Here is a 25,820-nt window from a genome sequence, read left to right as displayed (position 1 = left end):
GGTCTTGAGAGTGTTATCTGGGGGGAGTTCGATCCTGTGGCTCCCGAGGACATGGACAGGGTCCTGGGACAGCTGAACGCGACCACATGTTTATTGGACCCGTGTCCCTCCTGGTTGGTACTGGCTTCCCAGGAGGTGACACGAGGCTGGCTCCAGAAGATTGTTAACGCTTCTTTGAGTGAGGGGGTCCTGCCGGCTGCTTTGAAAGAAGCGGTTGTGAGGCCCCTCCTCAAGAAGCCCTCTCTGGATCCGGCTGTTTTGGCTAACTATCGTCCAGTCTCCAACCTTCGCTTCATTGCGAAGGTTGTTGAGAGTGTGGTAGCGCAACAGCTTCCCCGGTACCTGGATGAAGCTGTCTATCTAGACCCGCTCCAATCCGGCTTCCGGCCTGGGCACAGCACGGAAACGGCATTGGTCGCGTTGGTGGATGATCTCTGGAGGGCTCGGGATAGGGGTTGCTCCTCTATCCTGGTCCTGTTAGACCTCCCGGTTGGCGGGGTTGGGGGTAGGGGGCACCGTTCTGCGGTGGTTCTCCTCCTACCTCTCTGACCGGTCGCAATCTGTGTTGACGGGGGAGCAGCGGTCGACCCCGAGGCACCTTGCTTGTGGGGTGCCACAAGGGTTGGTCCTCTCGCCCCTTCTGTTCAACATTTATGTAAAGCCGCTGGGTGAGATCATCCGTGGCTTCGGGGTGGAGTTCCATCAGTACGCTGATGACACCCAGCTGTACATCTCCACCCCAGGCCACCCCAACGATGCCCTTGAAGTGATGTCCCAGTGCCTGGAGGCCGTGCGGGCCTGGATGGGGAGAAACAGGCTCCGACTCAACCCCTCCAAGACCGAGTGGCTGTGGCTTCCAGAGTCCCGATATAGCCAGCTGATGCCATCACTGGCTATTGGGGTCGAATCACTCGCCCCCACGGAGAGGGCTCGTAACTTGGGCGTCCTCCTGGATGCACGGCTGTCTTTAGAAGACCATTTGACGGCTGTGGCCAGGGGGGCTTTTTATCAGGTTCGCCTGATACGCCAGTTGCGTCCCTTTCTAGATCGGGACTCTCTACGCACAGTCACTCAGGCACTAGTCACTTCCCACCTGGACTACTGCAACGCTGTCTACATGGGGCTCCTCCTGGGGTGCACCCGGAGGCTCCAGCTGGTCCAGAACGCGGCCGCGCGGGGGATTATGGGGGCGACGAGGCGCTCCCATGTGACACCTCTCCTGCGCGAGCTGCCCTGGCTCCCGGTGGTCTTCCGGGTGCGCTTCAAGGTGTTGGTGACCACCTTTAAAGCGCTCCATGGCTTAGGGCCGGGGTACTTATGAGACCGCCTTCTGCCACCAATAGCCTCCCACCGGCCAGTACGCTCGCACAGAGTGAGCACTCTTTATATCCATAAACCTGGAACTATTGAAAAATTTATGGCAACAGTACTACACACACACACACCACCTAACCAAATACACTAAGATCCAACTACTTAAAATGATAAGACCTCACCAATCTCTGCCTCACTATTTTCAGTTTCCTGGACAAATATACCAGCAAATGAACACCAGTGTGATTACCATTCTTAGGATATACAACAGTAACTGTATGAATCTGGTATATGGATGACACTTTTGTTATAATAAAAAGACAGGAACAACCAGAGAAGACATCTTCTTCAAAGGAATAACATTCATAATGGAAGAAGAAAACAGCACGCTACCCTTTCCAAGTATTCTTATCAGCAGAGGAAACAGCAGCAAACAAAAGTCTATTGTAAAACTACTCATACCAACCAAGTGCTCCACTACAAAACTAACAACCTAACCTTCCACAAGAGGAGCTGTATAAGAACATTATTCAGACGAGCACAAACACAATCCAGAACACCAGAAAAAGGAAACATACTGTCTATACAACATCTTCCAACAAAATGGATACCCACGCAACTTTTTTAAAAGTTCCTGACTACTCAACTCACTACAGTACATCAACACTGTATGAAAAATATGTCACTACCATACATCAAAAACATCTCAAAAACGATCAGTTATAACCACATGGCATCACCATAGCTTACAAATCAACTAAAACCCTCCAAAACATCTTCAGTAAACCAAACATCCAGTAGCCAAAGAAGAAAAACAGGAGGCATCTACAACATATCCCTGATATCCGTGCTTTCCGCCGTGCCCTCAAAACCCTGATGTTCCAACAAGCGGGGCTAAACATATGAACATGTGAATGTTTTTAAAATGTTATCTAATTTTAGGTTCTATTTAATTGGGCCAAACTATGTTATAATAATAATTTTAATTAGCAATTTTATGATGTTTGTGTATCTATATTTTTCTTGACTGTACTCCGCCTTGAGTCCTACGGGAGAAAGGCGGTATAGAAATATAATAAATAAATAAATAAACAAACAAACAAACAAACATGCAGTGTAAGGGCCATAAAAGTCACTACATAGGACAAACAGGCCTAAGATTAGCAGAGTACACCCATGAACACCAACTAGCAGCCAGAAGACACAATGAAGACTTCTTAATTTCACAACATATGGACAGATTTAACCAGTTTCATTTGGAAAACTATAAGCATCTAACACCAAGCTGAATTCAAAAATTCAAGGTAATTCTTTGAAGCTTGGCATTCAGGCAAATCAGCCATTAATAGACACAAAGGGACAAACAACATTTACACAGCATTCAAAAGTGTTAATAATAATACAACCAATAAAAAAAGCTAACCCCGCCCCCAAAGACCAGAATACCTTTTTTTGTCAGCAATCAATACCCAGATAAGCAGAGATTAACATCAGGATTAACACCAGACAAACAAACAAGCAGTAAACAGCAGCCTAATCAAGGAACTAGTTTGAGTTCCTCAAACTCTCAAACCAGACAGCCAGTTTGATGTAGTGGTTAAGAGCTCAGGCTAGAAATTGGAAGACTGTGAATTCTAGTCCTACTTTAGGCACAAAGCCACTTTTATGACTTTGGGCCAGTCACTTCGTCTCGAGCATAGGAAGGAGGCAATGGCAAATCACTTCTGAAAAACCATGCCATTCTGCAAGAATCAGACACAATTCAATGGCAGTAAGAAAAATAACAAATCTTAAGAATGCAATAAGCTCAAAGCTGTATCCAGAAGGTTTACAGCACTTTCTCATTGCCCTCCCTTTGATCGGAGCAAGCAAAGCAGGGATGAAATGCTACCGGTTCGGGCCGGTTTGCCTGAACCGGTAGTAAAAAATGCTACCAGAGTAGTGGATCAACATTTCTGGAGGGGAGTGAGGTTTTTACTGTGTACCTAATGTGTGCATTTTTATTTTTAGTGGATGCCTAATATGCACCTGCACAGCTGTAAATAAACATATGATTTATTTCAAACCTGCAGAACTAGACAAATATGCATTCATTTACCTTAAAAGTAATAAAACAGAAAATGTCTTATATCACCATCCACTCTTCCAAATGAAATTATTTGACAATGGCTTACATTTGTTCTAACTATAGATTTACATGCAAATTTTGGGGGAAGGTTGTTGAGAAGGTGGTTGCGCAGCAGCTCCAGAGGTTTCTGGATGAAACTGATTATCTCAACCCCTACCAATCAAGATTCAGGCCTGGATTTGGGACAGAAATGGCATTGGTAGCACTTTTGGATGATCTCTGACAGGAGGGGATGGGGCTAGTGCATCCATCCTTGCTCTACTTGACCTCTGTGCAACTTCAGTACCATCGACCATGGTATTCTCCTGGGGCGGCTTTGGGGAATGGGAGTGGGAGGCCTTGTGCTAACCTGCTTCACTTCCTTCCTCTGCGGCTGCTCTCAATCACTGTTGATAGGAGGGGAGAGATCCAGCCCTCGCCCACTGTTTTACGGGGTTCCGCAGGCCTCAGTATTCTCTCTGCTTCTGTTCAACATTTATATGGATGAGATCATCCGTCACCATGGACTGAGCTATCACCAATATGCTGATGATACTGTTGTGACCTAGGCTTCCTGAGTCATTAAAACACACAAGTAGTCCCAAAAACCTCTTTTATTGCAACAGCTATGAATTACGTTCATTCACAGCTGAGTCCCAATTAGTTGCAAAAAGTCCTTTGGGAGAAGTCCTTTGGGATAATCACCAACCTTTATCTCCCTTGACAAGCTGCCAAAGACCTAGTTGGCAAAGCCACACGGAGTCCAGAATCAAACAGAGATGCCAACTGGGAACAGAATTAACAACATTGCTTTCCTGCAAAGGGCCCATGTGCCTTTGCTCCTCTTTTAAGCCTTATGGGAGGAGCCAATCATCTCCAGGCCTTACTCCCGAGTCATCCTTTTTGTTTTAACTGTTCTTGCCTTCTGGCAGCTCTGCACATGTGCACTAGGAACAGGCTTCTCCTGTACCTCTGCCTCTCTGATATCCGACTCTGGAGGCTCCGGAGTCTGCACATAACTCCCAGATGGCCCTGGCAGCCTGGCCCCATCTCTGTTTCCAACACAGAGCCCTTGTCCGAGCCTTCCCCAGCCCCCCGGACTGATCCATGTTCCTCCCCAGCCTCCTCACTGTCTGACTCTGCTGCCAGCTCCGCAGGCTGCTGGCGGACCACAACAGATACTCAGTTATATGTCTCAGCCCCTGGTGAGTTAAGTGATGCCATGTCCTCCCTCTTGCAGTGCCTAGAGGCTGTTAGGGGCTGGATGGGAAACAACGGGTTGAAACTAAACCCTTGCAAGACCGAATGGCTCTGGGTTTGGGGTTTGTTGGCTCAGGGAGAATTGCCACCTTTGGTCTTGGATGGGGTGGCACTACCCCAAACAGACCCTATGTGTAATCTAGGGGTTTTCCTGGACTCATGACTCCTGCTCAAAGAGCAGGTGGCAGTTGTGGCCAGGAGGGCCTTTGCGCAACTGCGGGTTGTGTGCCAGTTATGCCCTTTCCTGGACCAACAGTCCCTACTCACAGTCACTCATGCTCTAGTCACTTCTCGTCTTGACTATTGCAATGCGCTTTACATGGGGTTGGGGAACCCAGAGTGGGATGGAACCCATTAAATGGCTCATGTGATCTGCTGTCGCTGGGGCGGGGGGTAGGAGGTAGGGGGTGATTTTGTTATATTGTACTATATTAATTTATTTGATTCTTTTTGTTAGTTTTTATTGTTTTAAATGTGGTTTTATATTCTGAAAGCTGCCTTGAGTTGCCATGGGCGAATAGGCAGCAATATAAATTCAATAAATAAATAAATTCAATAAATACATACATACATACATACATACATACATACATACATACATACATACAATACATGGTCTTTAAGTAAGAAATTGCCATTCATTGGTGTCTACAAAATAAAATCAGGCTTTTCAACTAGCTGTTGATCTAGGCTGTGTGATGATAATGGCAATTGGAGTCCTAATATCTATACATCACAGTTTAGGGAAGGACACATTAGACTTTGGTGACATCTATAGAATAATAGGCAACAAGCAAAGATTATGAGTAACTCTTACATTTGTGAGCCACCACAAACTCTGTCCCAGTGGAGAACAGATCAGGGTGAAAAGGACTATGATCTAACATATTGTACAACCTTTCATTCTCATGAAAACTACAGTAGTACTTACAGTACTACTGTACTGTAGTTTGTTTGTTCTTCTGTCCAAAACAAACAATACAGGAATTCAAAATGCTAGGCAGGTGTATGCATGCCCCAAAGAAGTATATAACAATAGTAACAACAACAACAAAAAGTATGCCACCAACTCAAATGACTTTAATTTATTAGTATACTTAAAATCAAGTTCGGGATTCAACATCAGACTTTTTTCAACTGAAGGCAACAGATTTCTTCTCTGCAAAGAGTCATGTCCTAACACTCAGTGTGTGTGTGTGAGTCTTGATGCAACCTTCAGATTGAAACACTTCTTGAGGTCAAGGAAACAAGTATCATTTCCTTGCAGAAGCCAGTCCCAATAGTAAATAACTATTAGAAAGTGCTTCAGCCCACCTCTACTAAATCATGAATTGCCAGACATTTAAATTATGCTTAACAGTTTGCTCTTTACATAAATTTTAGTTTATTTACATCAGAAGAATGGCAGCAGAATAGTTCAATGGTATAAAATATTTTGTTCCTTAAACATTGGACGTGCAATATAGCACCAAGCACCTCTAACATCACCTTCAATTCCAACATTTCTGTCTCTGTATCCTTGAAAAATATATTCTGTGTATGTAAATTCAGAAAATTATGGTAGTGTCAGTTCTACAGCACAGTCCTAATCTGTAGTGCTTGATTTTTTAGTAGCCGCTACCCACAGAGATGAGTGTTGACTCATGGCCTGGATTTTTCAGGTTACAAGAACTTATCTTCCCACCATCACATACCACATTCACAACAGCATTAAGAAATGTCTTTAGTGCATGCTGAGGACAACAAAGACACAAAATACGCACGCATTTCCAATTGAAATTTCAAGGGCATCCAAACTTCGGAAAATCTCACTGTAGCGTTTTTTGTTTTCAGTTCCTTTTACTTGGCTGTTCAGATCTGAAAAAACAAATAAGAATTTTTTTTTTTAAATTCAGCAAGTTCAAGCAATAGGTTATTTAGCACAGTATATGGAGTTCCACTGATGCAATGGAACTTCCTGTTACTCAGCTCTCCTTCCTGCTGCATTCCTTCAAACACCCTAAACCAATTTCAAAATGTCACCCACATGCTCCAGAACAGATTTGTGGAGTATGCAGCATGCAGAGTTTGGAAGGAGAAGAAATTCAAACTACTGGCAAATGTTATGACACCAGGGGATGGATGCAAGAAGATTCCCAAGGTGGATGGATGCAAGAAGATGGCTTAATCATACATCAAATATCATGGACATGGTGGCCATGAAAAACTGCACTAAGGCCTCACTTTCTTTTTAAACAAAAAGTTGTTGAAATTGATTTGAAAGCTTAATATTGGTTGTCCTCCAAACCCTACGAATGGGCTTAGTGAAAAATCCAATTGGAAATAAAGATGGAAACCATATTTACTGTACATAGCTACTTGTACAATCAACTCTATTCTGATTGTTCCACTCAATCAGAATAGAGCTGGAAGGGACTTTGGAGATCTTTTAGTCCAACCCCTTGCTGGACCAGGAGACCCTATACCATTTCAGATAGGTAGCTGTCCGGTCTTTTCTTAAAAACTCTACTCAGAATAAAGAAGACCAGTGTGAAAGAAGGTGGTATAAAAGAAGGCCCTGGCTAGGAGTGGCACATGGTATGGCACATGGTGCAGTGGGGCCAGCTGAGAGCAGCGGGCAGGCGGGCAGCCAAATTAGCAGAGATGGAAGAAACATAGCTGGATTGGGGAAGTGGAGGTAATCCCTCACTTTCCAAGAATGGCCTGATCCAGGTTGATCCTTGCCTAATGACTGAATGGGATTTGTTCAATGATAGCAACTGGGATTGCTGGAACTTCTGTTACTAATTTGAGTGGTCATATGACATTTCTGTTAATGACTGTGTTGCTCAGCAATGAAGTTGCCAATCCCAATTAGGATTGTTAAACCGGGATTACCTGTACTCCAGAGTAATATGATTCTATAATAGGTAATACTTGTACACAGTAATACTACAATGGATAGGGAGGAGCCACATCTGGCTCAATCCTACAAAGAATGGATAGTTCTGGATGTTAGGGCCACCTAGATGTAGGGATATTTCATCTTTTGGACCTTGGATGGGGTAGCACTCAAGAATGGTGTGCAATCTAGAATCTTTTTGGACTCACAGCACCTGCTTGGTAGACAGGTAGCAATTATGATGAGGAAGACTTTTGCATAATTTCATTTGGGGCACCAACTGCACCCTTTCTTAGATTGGGAAGCCCTTCAGACAATTACTTGTGATCAGTTCAATTACTGCAATGGACTTGACTTGGAACTGCCCTTTGAAGACCATCCAGAACCTCCACCTAATCTAGAATGCAGGGGTGGAGGCAGCGATAAACATAACTCAGAATGCCCACATGACATCTTGACTTCATGAGCTGTACTGGTTGCCAGTTTGCTTCTGGGTAAGATTCAAGGTGCTGGTTATGACCTATTTCCTGTAGTGTACACCCAACCAGTTGGTTCCAACAGAGCCGGGGCTCTCTGGATTGATTAAGCAATGCCACCTACAGTATCTGGACCCTGGAAACATGCCTTCTCTGTCACAGTGTCTGTCCTATGGAATGGAATGCTCTGAAGGCATTCTGGATGACCTTAAAGACTTGGTTCTTCTCTCAGGCATTGGTTGAGAGGCTCCCAGACTTCAATCACCCCAGGCTAGGGTGGTTGGAAACTCTTGTTGGTATTTGACATGTTTGTGTTGTTGACTAGATTTTTGGTATGTTATTAACATTATGTGTTCTTTTTGATTTATAATGTTGTTTTGCTTTCATGCTGTGAGCCAGCCAGAATCAACTGGAGTCAGGAGAATATAATAATATCTGCAAGAAATACCACTTGCCTGCAAGCAAGAACTGGTGAGACCACAAAATAGACAAAGTAATAGAAAATGAAGAAGCTAAAGTGCTCTGGGACTTTAAAATTCAAACAGATAAGTATCTTTTCTTATCTTTGACAAGAAGAGCTAAAAAAAAAGTCTGGATAATGGACATTGCAATACCTGAGATAGCAGGAGAGAAGAAAAAAAAAACTAGAGAAAATCAGAAAATATATGGTTTTACAAACAATAGAGTGACTGTGGTAAAAGAAAACAAAGATAGTACCAACAGCAATAGGTAGCCTTGAGTGCAATCCCAAAACATCTGGAGCACCACTTAAACACCATTAACATTGATAAAGTTGCCATCAGTCAATTGTAAAAGGCAGTGGAACAGCTTACATCCTGCAATGTTACCTTTAATATTATTGTTACAACATCTGCCATCCCAAGGCATTGGGAAGGACTCGATAGGTGGACAAAAAAAGCCAAAACTAGGCTAAACATCTGGCTGACTGTATGACCAACCATAATAATCCAAAAATATCAACTGATATTCAGGCTACTTTTGAATTTGCACGTGCACAACATTTGTACCATACCAGAGTAAGCTTTGACAGATGACTAAACCTGCCAATCTAACCAGCTATCAAAACTAAGCTTGCCTCCCAGCCCCTCCCATGTTAAGGAGAATGATGACTTGATGTCTTCCACCTCTTAATGACATTTGGTGGAAGGAAAGAGGCACAAAATTGGGGGAAATGATCCATCCGTCTTTATCCTTAATGAGCCCTATAAAATAAGGACAGAAATAGTTGCTGGTACTGTGCCTGTGGCAGGCTAAGTCTCACCACTGAGAACAGGATATTTTGTGCTGTTGGCTGGTTGACAAATTTTTAACTTGATCATGAGGAACAACCTGTAATGTCACCAAATTCAGTCCTCTGAACTGAATGCTTATGCAACTCTAAAAATAAGTTTTCATAAAAGAAAAAAAATAACCTGAATATAAAGTTATAAAATAGACTTCATTGCTTAATACTGTTAATAAACTACCTAATTAACGTACAAACAATGGACATACTGACTAGAAATTCAGGAAGCTGAAGCCCAATGCCAAGATGGAGAAGGGACTACAAATGAGGAAACATGAATGCTGAAGTTTAGAAATATAAAATTTAAGAGAATAGCCACACATTTATAACTTGTAAGATGTGAGAAGACAAAGGCAGATAGGGTAGGCCTGGTGGGGCTCAGCATTCAGCCTGGTAAGGTCATAAAACAACTGCTTTAAAAATGTCCTGTGTTTTAGAAAGAAGCCTACAGGTCAAAAGCCCGCAATTGCTTCTCTTTAAATGATGTAAATTGTTACAATAGAATAGAACTTCCCCTGGTAACTATAAATAGATATTTTTCTTAAGGTTGATACAGCAAAAGATAAAGATTGATGTTAATAACATACGGTAATATTTCCCCACATGCAGCAGATTTTAGAGGGAATGAGATATCATATTGTGCACAGCAAAAGGACTAGCAGTGTGAGGCAGCAGCCAAAAAAGTTAATACAATTCTTGGTTGTATAATAAACAGAGGCGTAGAATCGAAATAACGTGAAGTATTAGTACCATCTTGAAAAGCCTTAGTAAGACCACACCTGGAATACTGCATCCAGTTTTGGTCACCACATTACAAAAAAGATGTTGAGAGCTTGGAAAAAGAGAAGAGCAACTAGGACGATTAAAGGCCTGGACACAAAAACATATGAAGAATAGTTGCTTGATTTGGGTATGGCCAGTCTAAAGAAAAGAAGGACTAGGGGTGAGATGATAGCCGTGTTCCAATATTTGAGGGGCTGCCACAAAGAAAAGGGGGTCAACTTATTTTCCAAAGCACAAGAAAGCAACACAAGAAGTAATGGATGGAAACTAATGAAGGAGAGAAGCAACCTAGAAGGAAAAACTTCCTGACAGTGAGGACAATTCACTAGTGGAACAGCTTGCCTTCAGAAGTTGTAAGTGCTTCATCCCCAGAGGTTTTTAAGAAAAGATTGGGCAGCCACCTATCTGAAATGGTATAGGGCCGTGATGGCGAACCTATGGCACACGTGCCACAGGTGGCACATGAAGCCATATCTGTGGGCACACAAGCATTGCCCTAGCTCAGCTCCAGCATGCATGGATGTGCTGGCCAGTTGATTTTCAGGTCTTCCAGGCCCACCGGAAGTCAGGAAACAGACTGTTTCTGGCCTCCAGAGGGCCTCCGGGGAGGGGTGGAGAAGGCCGTTTTTGCCCTCCCCAGGCTCCAAGAAAGCCTCTGGAGCCTGAGGAGGGTGAAAAACAGGCCTACCGGGCCCATTGATAACCTTTTTGTCATTGCGTGCCAAAAGCAGGGGGAGCGCGCATGCATGGAGGTGGGGAGACATTAAATGGTGTGGGCATGCCGGTGCGCGACCGCCCCCCGCTCCCCCCGCTTTTGGCACGTGATGGCAAAAAGATTAGCCATCACTGGTATAGGGTCTCCTGCTTGAGCAGGGGTTTGGATTAGAAGACCTCCAAGGTCCCTTCCAAGTTGGAGGGGTCTCTCCAACTCTATTCTGATTTACTGATAGTTAAGTATAAAATATAAAGCCCTGTTCTCCTTTTATTTTGTCCTTCTAGAACAAGTGCAGTCTAAGTTTTTAGAGCAGCGTTGCTATTTTATTTATGTATTTACCTAACTCCAATGGACTCTGAATGCATCTTTTGGCTGGTGGTGGGCATGACTAAAATGAAGGTCAGCTGTATCTGAATCTTTGATATAGAAATCTGAAGTTACTGGGAAGGTATCAGTTGTTTTAACCTTGGAGTGGCTCAAATTATTTAGTGGCTCCTATAGGATACCTTTCCCAGTTAGGAACATTGAACCACAGAAAAACTTTTATACTGACAAGGTAGCAGATACTACCATCTGCTGTATTGGAGGTCAACATTGCCCAGAAGAAGTAGAAACCCAGAAATATATCATCCTCCATTGTCCATTCTATAGACCAATAAGGGATAGACTTATTTTTCCTTGAGTAGTAGAAAACCTGATAGACCTGACTTGGCTTATGCCCCACTTCTATTAAAGGATGATAGTCCCTGCATCAGGGCTAATATTGCAACATCCAGCACAAGTGCTTTCAAACTTCAATAGGTGTGTACTGAGCACGGGACTAGTTTGAATGCATTGATTTTATGCCTGCACATTTCTTTTATTACTGCCCTGATTTTAACTTTATTCCTTTTTAATTTTAATAGAGCCCACCCAATTCTGCATGCTTTTTAATGCTTTTTATTTTTTAGCTTGAGGTTAATGCAGGGGTCTGGCATTTTTAGGGCATTTTAGGAAGACACATCATTTCCTATATGAAAGTGAAGTCTCTTTACACGTAACAGGTTTTTCAGTAAATACAGATTGGGTTTGCAAAAAAGAAAAAGAAACAAAAAAAAAAAAGGCCTTGCTGAATCATAAAAAGCTACATGATGTTCCATCCAACATATCTGTATTTACTTGAATCTTAAAACCACGCTAAATATTGATTAAATAATATATTGTAAAAATATCTGTTGCATGAAACAAAAATCTGCCAATTACAAGTACAGCAGGCAACCTGCTGATTAGAGAAATCTATTCCTGTTTAAATAGGGGACTGTTTTGAAGACAGAAATAATCCTTGTGGCCCTGGCTGGTAACTGTAATGCTCTCCTGGACTTCACAGTAATTTTCAATGTCAATGAATGCGACATTCTTTAGGATCATCTACTTAAGGCAGTTCCATGTAGTTCTACAAGAATCTGTTCTACTTCTTGTTTAAGCGTGTAGCAAAAATCTATTTTCAACTGATATATGAAATCAGTGTGGGACTTCATCTATGTGCAGATGACACTCAGCTCTGATACTTCTCATTTCCATGCATGGGGTGAGGAGAATGAGGAGCTCTTAAACTCCTTTGAGAAGTGTAGATTTCAGCATGGGTTGGAGGGCTCCTTCACTCTTCCAGCTCTTCTTTAATCATCTCTCATGTCTACTTTTTATGAGATGCAAGCATGCCACAAATTCTTTTCTGCTAGCATTTTTTGCTTTTTGTGTAGGTTCAAGTTCTCAGACAGAACAACAGTGCAGGGGAAATTTTCAGTATGATATGCATATGTGTGTTTGGGAGAGTGGGCTGAGTAAACCAAGATTTGATCTAAATGTAGATTTAAGGCAAAATTTAAGGCAAAATTCTGAGGAACCTGCCTCACAGTTACTGTAAGCAGATACTTCCCAAACTTTGGTAAATTACCCAAAATTGGGGCAAAATTTGTGTTTTTGAGGGAAGGGGGGATAACAACACACAAACCCATTACCCAATCACAACAGAGACTTTTAAACTGACTTGAAGTATTTTACCTACAATGGATAATAAAGATACTCCAATAAGTGATTTTGGGTAATGAAGAGAAAAAAAAATGGGAAGCATTGCTGTCAGGCTCCTGAGTGATCTCAAAACAACAAGCTGGCCAGACTTTGTTACTTTGTTTTTATGTCAGTAGTCAGAGGAGCAAAGAGGGAAAGCCAGTAGTCTCCTCCTTCTCCTCCTCCTTTCTATTAGAAATAAACAAGATCTACAAAACATTCAAAAGAGACAATCAAAAAGCCAAAAAGGAAAACAAAAAGATCACAACACCTCAACAGCAATCATCTCTCATATCTACTTTTTATGAGATGCTCAGATCAACACTCAGATGAATAGAGATTATCACCAAAATGAACATTAGTCCAACAACCAAGAAGCAAACAATATGCCAATCAAGGAATAACCAAGTCAGTCAAACAAACAGTAAACCACAACCCAGTCAAGGAGCAACTAAGGGAGAATCGGAAGCATCGTGGCGATATTGGCTGGGAAATAGCGAAGTTCCGATGGGCTTCGCGAAAACCCAACCAGACAAACTGCTGTCGGGGGGTCTTTGGACCAGAACCGTCTTGGAGGGATGGGGGAGAGAGAGAGGCATCTCAAAAGATCAAAGAGGAGCAGGCAAACTCCTCGGAAGGTCGGAGACAGCTCTTTGACCCGATGGTGGGGAAGGCGGCCATTATGTCCGCTACAAGCTGGGGCAACCGGATTAAGATGTGAGCAGGAGTGGAGAATGAACAGAGTATTGTTACCGGGTGAGTAATTGGCCAACTCACAGGTAAGAAGAAAAAACTTTTTAAAGCTTGAAAGAAGTCCCAATGACTAATTAGCAGCTAATTGGCACTCAGGAATTTAAGCGAAGGAACAAAAGGAATTTAAAAACTAAAACTAAAGCCTTAAAAGGAACCTTTCACTGGGATTTAAAACTGGATTTGGATGATATTAAAATAAGACAAGATAAAAGGAGATAGAGAAGTATTCTTTAAACAACAAAAGGATTTAATTCGGAGAAGAGGAAATAATCATTTTTGTGGATTTACAAAGGGATATTTTGTGGCTGCAGGATTTGTGAATTGGAGAGAGACATCTGCTGATGGAAAGAAAGTATCGTACTAAACTTATTTATATCATGGTGAGAAAATTCTGGAAGTACTGTACAATGTTTTGTTTATATAACTAGAATGTGATTGCAAGAGGAGCGGGGAGAACAAAGACTAAAATTGGAATGGCTCAAAGGAACGTTTGAATTAGACACTATCTGGAAAGATAAAAAAGAAAAAAGAGACACTACATGGACTTTGAATATGAATTACTGTATATGTAAAGGAATAATAAACTTAAAAATGTTAAATTGATAACATGGAGAATTGGGAAGGAAATAAATGAAAATAAAGATACAGATTATTACACTGGGATTAACAGTGACAGAATAAAAATGATGATTACACTGGATTAACAGTGACAGAATAAAAAAGATAATTACACTGGGATTAAGAGTGACAGAATAAAAAAGATGATTACAGTGGGATTAACAGTGACAGAATAAAAAAGTTGATTACACTGGGATTAATAGTGACAGAATAAAATGATTATACTGGGATTAACAGTCATAAAATAAAAAAAGATGATCACACTGGGATTAATAGTGATAGAATAAAAATAGATGGGGGAATACGTCTCAAAAAGGAAGACAAGAGGAAGAAATAGGGAAGAAAAAGGAGGAGAAGAAGGCAGGGGAATGGGAGAAAGGGAGGAAAGTGTCAAGAAAAAAAAAAAGGAGCACCCAAGACCGCTCCCAGTAACAGTGACAGGACCCCTAGTAGCACTTACCTAGTTTGATCATGAAAGGTCTGCAAGAGAACAACGAAGCTCAGAGAGCACCGAGGATCCCACACATATATATATCATTCGCATCCTTACTTCATATTATATACATTTGTGTGGCTGCCTACAAAAAGGGTATTTGTGATTTCTATGAGGTGGAGTTGAAAATGTGCCAAGTCGTCTATTTCTTTGAAGCTCAGGATTTCTCCCCATTTCTCCTCTGTTGGTAGCAGGTGGGCTTTGAATGGCTTCAGAGTTTGAAGTGGGACTAGCATAATGTGGCAGGACCAGACATTTTCCAGAATGACCAATAGCTCCATGGAAGTAAGATATACTTGTAGAGATGATAAATGTATATGTACACCTTATCTCTATCCTGCCTCAATTGCCTTTGATCACAGGGTGAATAAACTGCCTGATAAAGCAGGAAGAGCTGAGAACAAGAAAAGGCTTATTTTGGCAGTAGATTTAGTGCCCTTTCGCAATTGCAGAACCTTACATCCCTAGTCAAAATAAGTCTGTCAAATACTTGATCAGTTGGATAGAAATTTTTCAGTACAGTAATGGGAGAGTTCAAATCCCCTGCTCTGAGATTCTTTCCTTATCAGCTGCCAACAGGCTGTTCAGCAGGCTTCAGGGAACTCCTGCTATGGGGGCAGCAAATAGTGTGCCCTGCATTTTTCCCTGGAGGAAAAAAAGAAAGAATGGTGTAGAAGAGACTTCCAAGAACCCAGGATGATGATGTGGCTGTATTAGCTTAAGTTGCCACTAGGCATTTAGTTGTCACTGCTCCCTACAGATCACCTGACTTAATGCTGCCAGAATAGTTGGTGAAATGTGTCCGATTTTGCCCACCTTGACAATGCTACAGCTTTTCTGCCAGCTTGGGGGAGAGGGGAACAAGGGATAATCGGCAGAGAGGAGGATTAGGGGGACACTCTAAGAGATGGGCATGGAAAGGGTGGAAAAATCAAGATTGGATATATTATTCCCAAGAAAGACTGAAAATACTAAGAAGGACAATTAGGAATGAGAAAATAAACGAGGGAGAAAGATTAAAGGGTGTGCTGAATGGAGAATGGGAGGAACTAAAAAGCAAGACCAAAAGTGGCAAAAGTCCAATGTCTTTCTCAATCTGGTATCTTTAAAATATTTTGGGATTGTTGTTTATTTGTAAATGGAGCATAGCAAATTTCTTTCCTTTTTGTAGTGCAGCTTTGGCTGCCACTCAATGGTTAAGACATGATATAACATTCCATGGGCTCACTTATGATATCGATGTCATGCAATCAATATGAAGATGACAACATAACCTAGATTGTTTGATCTGTCAAATATCTTGGTCTATCTTTATTTTTATGCTACTCTGTTTTATTCTCCTTATCTTAGTCTTCACAGTTTTAAATCTACAATAAGTAGAATTTTCATGGTGTTAACGTATGTCTTTGTGTTAACAATCTTTCATAACTTCGTTTTTGTTCCTCAGATTCTTATTCTAAAATATATAGCCATGCTTTATTTTAACTGTAGTTTGTTGATCAACCTATCATCACATAGTTCACACATCATACTAAACCATAAACCCAGAATCAAACAAACTATCATGATGTGTGACTTTGACTGAACTCTGACTTACTTATGCGGGCAAACAAAAGTGGAAGCCTGTAGCTGTAGAATTTAGAAAATTTTACTAGTCATGTGCTTATGATATTAACAGAGCAAAATCTTCATGTTTTCCTTTCCTCTGCCCCAGAAACAGGATGTGGTTGTCTTAAAAGGGTTGCTTCATCAAACAGCAATGGGAAACTTGTTCATTGGATAGAAGAAAAACCAGCACTTCTCTGAGACCTTCTGACCCAACTAAATGTTATCTTTTCTTTGCCTTCCTACAGAACTATGGGGATTGTCAGAATAAATGTTAATTGGAAGAAAAAAAGAGGGTTGTCTTTAATATCATCACAAAATTGGTTCTTACAATAGAACATAGAAAAACAGGGCTGGAAGAGATCTTGGAGGTCTTCTAATCCAACCCCTTGGTTGAGCAGGAGACTTTATGCCATTTCAGACAAATGGCTGTCCAATCTCTTCTTAAAAACCTTCAGTGATGGAGCATCCACAACTTCCGGAGGCAAGCCATTCCACCAATTAATTGTTCTCACTGTCAGGAAACTTCTCCTTAGTTCTAGATTGGTTCTCTCTTTAATGATTTTCCACCTGTTACTTCTTTTGCCAAGTCTTGGACAGCTTTGAAAGATTGTTTGCCTTTTCTTGTGACCATGAAAGGTTGGCCAAATTGATTCCAATTGATTCTTTACTTATTTTGGAAATGAATAGTTTTGTGAATAATGGACTTATTACAAATCCTATTTGTTATTTGATTGCTGTGAGCCACCCAGACTCATTGACAGTTGGGTAGCATAGACATGTATTTATTTAAGGTTTTCCCAAATTACATCCTCAGGCTTTCATATTGTTTACTTTTAAGTATGAGGACATATTAAATGGAAAATAAGGAAGCTGAAATACTATGATACAAAATGCTGTTCTTTGTATCAAGTTTTGTACTTGAACAGTATTGTTGCAGAAATATAAGTTACATGAGCTATCAAGCTAGTTTACAACATAGGCAGTATTTTATTTCCAAAGAAAGACAGGTTCTCTTACCAAGAAAAGTTGAGTCCTTAATGTTTAATTCAGTGTTTCCTTTATGTATTTCAATATACCACTTGTCTATACTTTGAGAGGAAGTGCCTGCATTCTGAAATTACTCTTTATTCTTAATCTCTTGTAACCTCCTCCTTATCTCTTGTAAATCTCTGTCACACATACACACAGGATTTACTCTCATCTGTACCTGCTATACAGGTAATCCTTGATTTATGATCATAACAGAGCTGGTCCATTATGGTCATATGTCATAGTGGTCATAAAACAGGTCACAACCGATCTAATTTTACAATCTTATTTTGCAGCAGTCATTAAGCAAACCCATTGTTTGCTTTGGGACATTTTTGTCAAAAACAAAGTAAATGCTGATTTTGGACAAAAACGTCATAAATTGTGTTCATTATAGCCACAGGATGGGCAAATGACTCTAAATGCAGGCCAGTTGCTGAATGCCTGAAATGTGGTCATATGATTGTCGATTGTAACTTTGGAACTGAATTGTAAAAATCTTTGGGGTAACTTCGAACAGTCACAAGGCAACTGGTCATAAATCAAGGATTACCTGTATGCATTTTCAAGCAACTCAAACCATAGTATATCCACAGTCTTTCATCCCTTTCACTTTGTCCATACTACTAGTACATATCTAACCTGGCTCAGCATTCATATTTCCTTTTTATTTGTCTTTAAACATGATTGTGTATCCGCTGATTTCCAATATAGAATATTTGATGAGGAAATTGAATGAGTTTGGGGCCTTGACAGGTTTCAAAATAAACAAACAGAAAACAACAATGCTGATCAAGAATATGTCTTCTCAGGATAGTGATATATTGAACAAAAAGTCAGGTTTTAGGGTTGAGAAAAAGGTGAAATACTTAAGGCTTATGATTTCCAAGTTTCATTTTTGCCAAATCCCCATATTATGCATCATTTTTGAAGTTAAAACAAGGATTACAGATAATCTTGATGGAATATCATGAAATAGAGCAATTTAGCTGTTATTTGTTATTGCTTTCCATCCTATGCTTAGACAAATTTCTATTAGTGAATTGTCAAAAATTGTTTTATTTTTAAAGAATACTTCTAATGTTTGCATAGAAATTAATACCTAAACATCTTGGTCTGATGGTTATTCCATTTCGTATATCATGATCTATATAGGAAATCTACATTCATTTACATATGGAAGGATTTTCACTCATATACGACCTATATAAATAGGGAAGTATTGCTATGTACTATTTTCTGAGCATTCATTTGTTTGCCAGTGTCAACATGATTCTGAATGTGTCAGAACTGGAAGTAAAGTGCTAATGAAGGAAAGATGCTGATTTTTTTTAGAACTTTCTGATATTTCCTGTGAAGTGAGGTAAGAGGGGGAAGAAGAGGAAGTAGAACTTCTGCCTTCTTGCCAAGCACGAATTAAATGTAAAAACATACATTCAGAAAAGGCTATGGTCTGTTTTACTCAGGCGTATGTTTTTATGTAGTTCAATGCTGGTCTGAACTAAGATCAATAATTGTATAATACATTAGTTGAACATTGTATGAATGAATCTAGAATCTTGGTCACACAATGTGCTAAAATATGGCTTGCATAACCAGATATCTATGATTGTATAATTCAAGTCAATTTAATCAAACCATAATCTGTAATTTACCAATTACAACAACCCAGTGCTAAACCACAATATGACATCTTTGGTCTTGAATAACTGTATTCATGAAATCAAGCCAATGGGAGTTATAAATATGCTTATGGTAGAATGATCTGAAGACCCAACTCATCTAACATAGAAAGCAAAGTATGACCTTTTTCTTATTTTTCCATTCATTTCCACATCACGTTTGTTTCAATGTAACATCTACATTTTACAAATATACAATAATTGAATCCAAAGTTCAGTTCCCCCATTTGTCTATTGGAATAGGGCAGGGGTCTCCAAACCTGGCATCTTTAAAACTTGTGAACTTCAACTCCCAGAATTCCTCAACCAGCCAGCCATAGTGGCTGGGAAATTCTCGAGTTGAAGTCCACAAGTCTTAAAGTTTTCAAGTTTGGAGAACCCTGGAATAGGGGGAGGATAGGTCATCAAAACTGACATGTTTTAAATAAATAAAAAATAAAGAACATTTTGAAGATGGGTCATTTGATATTTTGCCTCAAATAGCTTAACATCAAGAAATTTCAAATTAGTCTTGATTTGCACCACTAATTAAAAACAAAAACCAGTTGTTTCCGATATAGTATTTGGGCATCTTCATCCATCAAATACTTGATATGATAAATATGAAATACCTTGAATTTAACAAAGTATAAAACAATAATACCCAAAATGCATTGGCTTACATCCAAAGGTTACTTTTCTACACTTGCTCATATATCTAATCATATACCTAATCTAATATACAGTAAATAAAATATTTATTTGAAAGATTACTGTATCTGAAAGATTATTTTGCAATTAAAACAATCTCTACTAAACAAAAAAATAATAATCGAAAAATAGTCTACCAACATCATATTTTCAGTGAATGTAAGATAGCCACCCATTTTAAAGGCAAACTCTTTGGGTCTTTGGTCTCAATCACATCTTAGAGCCATACCTGTGTCCTTTTCTGCCATAATTGTAGAATATATTTCCTTCTGACTCAGGTATAGCTCATAGTTGGCTGGGGTATTCTGGGAGTTGAAGTCCACACATCTTAAAGTTGCCAAATTTGAGAAACACTGCTTCTAGAGCTTAGAAATAAGTTGTTTCTCATAAGGGAAACTCTTGCTTCAGCCCACTTCCTAATCCTCAGTTATACACCCCACCCAGCCATAACTGGTAAATTGCCATGTTGCCATAGTATTCTCAGATTGAGCTTCCTAAATAGAGCAAAGGAGCATGCTTTTTACTTCTCCCAAAGAAAAATATACGCTGTTAGGTGATGTCTATTTTTTCATTTTCCCACTGATTAGTTGGGAAATGCTGATTGGCTTAAGTTCTCAGTGGCTGTGATGAAGACAATCAGCCTGTTGAGAAACTGGTTAATAAGGTTTAAAGAGTGGCAATGGCGAGTATGTGGAATTTCTCTAGATTTCTTCTTGTGTACATGCAGCATCTCCACTCTCATGATCCATTTTCATCGTTAAAATTTTCTGCTGCATCCAACAATACAGTCATCCTTTTTCATTTGAGAATTGCGGTGAAAGGGCCGTCACAGAAAATAGTCATCACAATTATCTATTTGTAATTTGTTAATTAATAGTTTAAATATTACAAATATTTACAATTACAAATAGATCAGTTGTAATGATATCATTTTCTTTTTCTTCCAGTCTTTTCACAGGTACTTTATTTTCACATGCACACGGCAAAGGGCCACCTCTCAGGATTTCAAAAGTAAGATTTAAAAGTAAAAATTCCTCAAATCAGCTGGAGGGCAACCGTTGGCAAAGAACTGAGTATGACTTTTTTTTCCCTCCTAAATTATTTCTTGCTTCTTACAAGCTCCTCTTCAGAAGACACATTTGCTAGAGGCACAAAATATATAGCAGGATTAGCATGTGGAACAATATTTGTAGAGCAAGCATTCCATCCAGTATGCAGGCATGTATATCATTCAGCTAGGCAAAAAAATAAAAAGGCCAGGAAATAAGAACTTCCAAAAATTGTAATTGTGAACATGGCTGACAGAGGATGAAGATGAAGAAGAGGATGAAGGATAACACTTCATCAGTTGTTAAATGCTTTCTCCTAAAACTTCTATTGTAAGGCCATAACTGAACCAAATTTATAGAAATTTTAAACAAGTGTTTAAAAATCCCCATGTCACACTGCAGCATATTTTTTTAACAGAAATGTATAAAAATATAATTTCAAATATTAAAATGTGTGAGAGAATACTTAACAATCTACTTTTTAAAAAGTTATTGATCCTAAATAAAATATGCTCTTTTTAAAATCTTAAGTACATTTTAACCATCACCTTCATTTAGAACACATCTTTAAAATACAGCAATGATTTCTGAAGTGACTGATATGAAGTGATTGATATGAAGGCTAGAGAGGGATACACATACATACACACACATATCCCTTTCTAGCCTTGATTGTGGTAGTTGCACTGAATCAAGTTTTATTTTCAGGGATCAGAGACCTCAAAGCAATCCTTTGTTGCCCTAACCTAAAAACTTCAAGGGTTTTGAACCCTCTGCAATGACTTGCTGTATGCTGAAAAAAGGCTTCAGAGTCCTTGCATAAAAAGGTTGCTTTACCTACCAGAAGATTTAGGCTCTGCCATGATGAAATCCTCAGCAGGACCCCCAGGTTTGGACCCCAGCACAAATCCTTCGATACCTCAGGAGCCACTAATTTTGATAGGCAGCCCCATGGACACTGCATACTTTGCAGAGTTTCTGAGCTCACAGCCACTGAAACTTCACTGCTTCCTGCTGACTACATTTCCGTACAAAGAAACTTACTCCTTCTTTCATTTGCATATTTTTCAGTTTACAAATAAGAGCCCCAACCTCTGGTAATAAACCTAATGCATGAAGTCTGCCTTTAGCCTATGCAGATCGCTGCTCTTACTTTCTATTAAGAAAACAACCATCTGAAAACTATACTATAAAACAGAGTTATACTGTTCTGCATTTTATTCCTTTCATGGCATTAGAACTGGGACAGAGACAAGGCATACATTGTTGTGATATCAAAACTGTGGATCTGTTTTACACAGAAGTTCTAATCATACTTTATCCGCTTTGAAATAATTTTTGAAGACCATTTTAATCAGGCAGGCACTTATCCCATGTTTGTTTGTTTTTTGTTTTAGATTAGTCTATAGCTGTCCTTCTTCTTAGTTACTATGCTGCACCATGTCTTTACCAAACCTGCAAATGTCTTGGCAAAAGATGGTTCAATGAGAGAGGCCGCATTAACCACATTGAAAAGCAAAGCAAAGAAATAAAACCATATCCAGCCCCTGAAGCCAGAAGATATACATTGGCTCTGCCCTTGCAGATAACATGGCCCAATCAAATGGAGTTATGTTATCCATAAAAGTGATGTCTAGTTTTCAATTGCCAAAGATTCTCCACCTCTTTCCTTTTGAATTCCAACATGAGGGATGTTGGGTAACAAAATACAAGAAAAAAAGTTCAAGGCAAATTTGCAAATAAGAGGGTGATGATGATAAGGATCATCCTACAAATGATTATTTCAGCTTAAGGTGATCTTATTCGAGGGCATTAGAGACAAACCAGGATGCTGTTTGTTTGATTTTGATTTTGCGCACTACGTGGACTTAACCCCGTGATTTAAAACTATAGTTTAGTCTGTTATATGAACCCAACCAATTATTGTTTATTCAACAAACCATGGTTTAAAAATTGCTTAGCACAGTATGTGAATCCAGTCATTGAATCTGCAAGGTGAATTTAGATATTTCAATTTACAAAGTAACAATAGGAACAAAGAATCTTTTACCACTAAAGATATAATTTATCTAAATATTGATCTTTCTTAAGAATTTAAGCTTATTTCATCTGGCATTCCTTACAACAGTCGTAAAGACTAGCAAGCATAATGAGATGGAGAGCAGTCTACCTTTCATGCACCATTGCTGCACACTTTTTGTGCTGCAGTAACTTCCGCTCAGACAAGTTATTTTATTATGCGGGGGGGGGGGAGTTTACATCCTGGGCTTATTTTAAGAAGGCAGCCTCCAGTCTCTGGGAAAGCCAAAATAAGAACAGTGATTTACTAGTAATGATTTCTTCAAATTAGGGACTGTCCCTGGTAAGAACAGTTGGAAAATATTAACATTCACCCTCATGCAAGTAAAACTATACTTTTAAAAAAATACTCAAATTTAATGCCAAGTCTTCTGCTTCTGAGTGTCATCGATGTAATGATCAGAAATTTAGGCAAACTCCTGAAGACCGTGTGTGTGTGTGTGTGTGTGTGTGTGTGTGTGCGCGCGCGCTATGGTCCATGGGGTTGCGAAGAGTCAGACACAACTTAGCAACTGAACAATAACTTGTGCCTCTGTGGTGCAACAGCAGAAATTGCTCAGAACTTTCAACATTTGTTGAAGTCATGACAGCTGCTGTAATGTTATTTTACAGACTTTAAAAATGTTCCCAAAGTATTCTGTGTAATAATCTGCCCTCTGGGATAATACTGAGGATTTCGGTTTAGAATCTCCCACAACAAGCTATTACCGTATATATTACACTCTGAAGAGCTGACTGTCTTCAGTGAAATGTGTTTTATTTATTTTTTTTGATCAATTACCTGTTTTTAATTTTTGTTAGCCACCCTGAGTCACATGATTGAGAGGGCAGATGTCTGCCTGCCAGTTCATCCAGCCATCCGTCCGTCTTCCATTCAGTCGTGTCCAATTCTCAGAGACCATCTGGACAAGCAGGGTTGGGTGTTTTTTTTTTTTTTTGGTTTTTGTTCAGAAGTGTTTGCCATTGCCGTAAGAGAAAATGACTAGCCCAAGGTCACATAGCTGGATTAGAAGAACTGTTAACTGAATGACAAGTGAGTCAGGAGGAGGAAATAAGCTCTTGAGCTTCTACTTCTGCATTCTTGAAGCCACAAAAAATATCTCAGGAACCATCTTTCCCAGTCTTACTTGCCAACATTTCAAACTCTCTTAACCCAAAGTTAGTATGGCACTCTCAAACCTCTGCCTAATTTTAAAAACTTTCTATAAGCAACTGGTTAAAAGGGATGGTTTGTTTGTTTTTTTCCTGACAGGAGCTATCTAACTTTTTTTGGCCACCAGTTGGCAAGAAATAAGTGAAGGGCAGAAGGAAATAGTACAGAGCAGCAGTCCTCTATCTTTCCAGACTGGTGGCCTGGGCTGGCCCGGCATGTGAGTGATAGGCGCATGTGCGCTCTCCACTTGCACAAATAGAGCTTCGTGAGCGGAAGGCGCTTGCGTTCGTGTGCGAAGCTCCATTTGCCTCTGTTCGCACGAGTAGAACTTAGCGCGCGAGCCCAAACAGCCTCCGCTCGCGCGAATGGAGCTTCGAGTACATGCGCGCGCTTGCCTGCAGCTCGCGCGATTGGAGCTTCAGACGCGCGCGCTTGCCCATTTCTCCCACCGCTCGGTTTCGAACAGGCAATGGCCCGGGGGTTGGGGACTCCCGGTATAGAGAAAGAGATGACATCTAAAACATCTTTTTAAAATCCCACTGCAGGCTTTGGTCCCATGCACTGCCAGCATATAAATCCCAACAGGTTGTTCAGAAAGAATCCTGCCCAGTGCCCACCATAAAAAACGGGGAAGGTGGGGTGACTTCTAAACTATTATATACAACCACATTGGGGAAAAGTCTGATTAGTTGATTACAACAATGATTACTCAAGTCATCAAATAATCTCATTTAGGATAAAAAAAAACCCTGTTACCTATGTTTTATAAAACAGATAAACTGACACAAGTAGGATAGGACTCTGAAGGCTAATCAAAATCCATCCTTGACCTATTTACATCAAAAACTATGTTCATCGGGATGGTGATGAAATCCGGAAATGGGGATTTTACAGTATCCTTCCCCTGCCACGCCCACCAAGCTACGCCCACCAAGCCACATCCACAGAACCGGTAGTAAAAAATTTTGAAACCCACCACTGGTTAAAATCTATATGTAATTATTGAGCTCTCTTTTGTTTTATTGCTAGTTGCCTTGAATACCCTATGAATAGAAAAGCAGAATTGAAATTCTGTTGAATCGGTTGAACTGACAAACAAGAGAATACTTTTATATGTATTTATTATTTAAATACATTTATTTAAATATTATTTATTATACTATGCTGAAAATTAGTTCTGGGGTCTCTGAGAATAAAAAAGGATCAAGAGCTACATTCATTCCTCAGAGAAAGTAATGTTGCCTATCAGGGGTGGGTTCTAACTTTTTTTACTACCGTTTCTGTGGGCGTGGCTTATTTTGTGGGCGTGGCTTGATGGTCATGTGACAATTCTTTAGGATTTAGCAGAGGTACTAGTCTACCAGGCTTTTAACTGCTTGCAGACCTGTACCAGTTTACCCATTTATTTTTGCAGGCACTGGTCTACTCATGTATTTTTGCAGGCACTGGTCTACCCATTTATTTTTGCAGGCACCGGTCTACTCATTTGTTTTTGGAGGCACCGGTCTACCACCAAACTGCCTTTTACCACTGATCAGCTGTAGGGTGGCCCTTTGAAGGCCCAGGGCAAGAGTTTAAACAGTTTTTTTCCTTATAGCTCATCAGCTGGGACTCAGGAGGCAGCAATAGATTGGGGGTGGGGCCAAATAAAAAGTATGAATAACGCGGGGGGTGGGGGGGCGGGGGGAGGTGGGGGTAGAACCGGTTCGGTGATGTCATATTGTCACCGCTACCGGCTCGGCAGAACCGGGCGGAACCGGGAGGAACCCACCACTGTT

General features: G+C 40.2%; 1 protein-coding gene across 9 annotated transcripts in view; it reads right to left on the bottom strand.

The window, feature by feature from the left end:
• GMIP (GEM interacting protein) overlaps positions 1-25,820 on the bottom strand; it is a 74,586-nt gene that overhangs the window by 38,691 nt on the left and 10,075 nt on the right. For 7 of the 9 annotated variants that reach the window (XM_087886634.1, XM_034419367.3, XM_034419373.2 and 4 more), the window contains one exon: positions 6,445-6,538. In XM_087886634.1, coding sequence (XP_087742760.1) covers positions 6,445-6,538 — 94 coding nt within the window. Of the gene's footprint in view, positions 1-6,444; positions 6,539-19,990; positions 20,133-21,651; positions 21,817-25,820 lie in introns of those variants that run through there. The other 2 variants (XM_034419371.3, XM_034419372.2) reach the window with 2 other exon arrangements.

This window comes from Pantherophis guttatus, chromosome 2 (assembly GCF_059756535.1).
Source record: "Pantherophis guttatus breed Tessera chromosome 2, ASM5975653v1, whole genome shotgun sequence".
Classification (NCBI taxonomy): domain Eukaryota; kingdom Metazoa; phylum Chordata; class Lepidosauria; order Squamata; family Colubridae; genus Pantherophis; species Pantherophis guttatus.
This window is presented reverse-complemented; position numbering and strand designations above follow the sequence as displayed.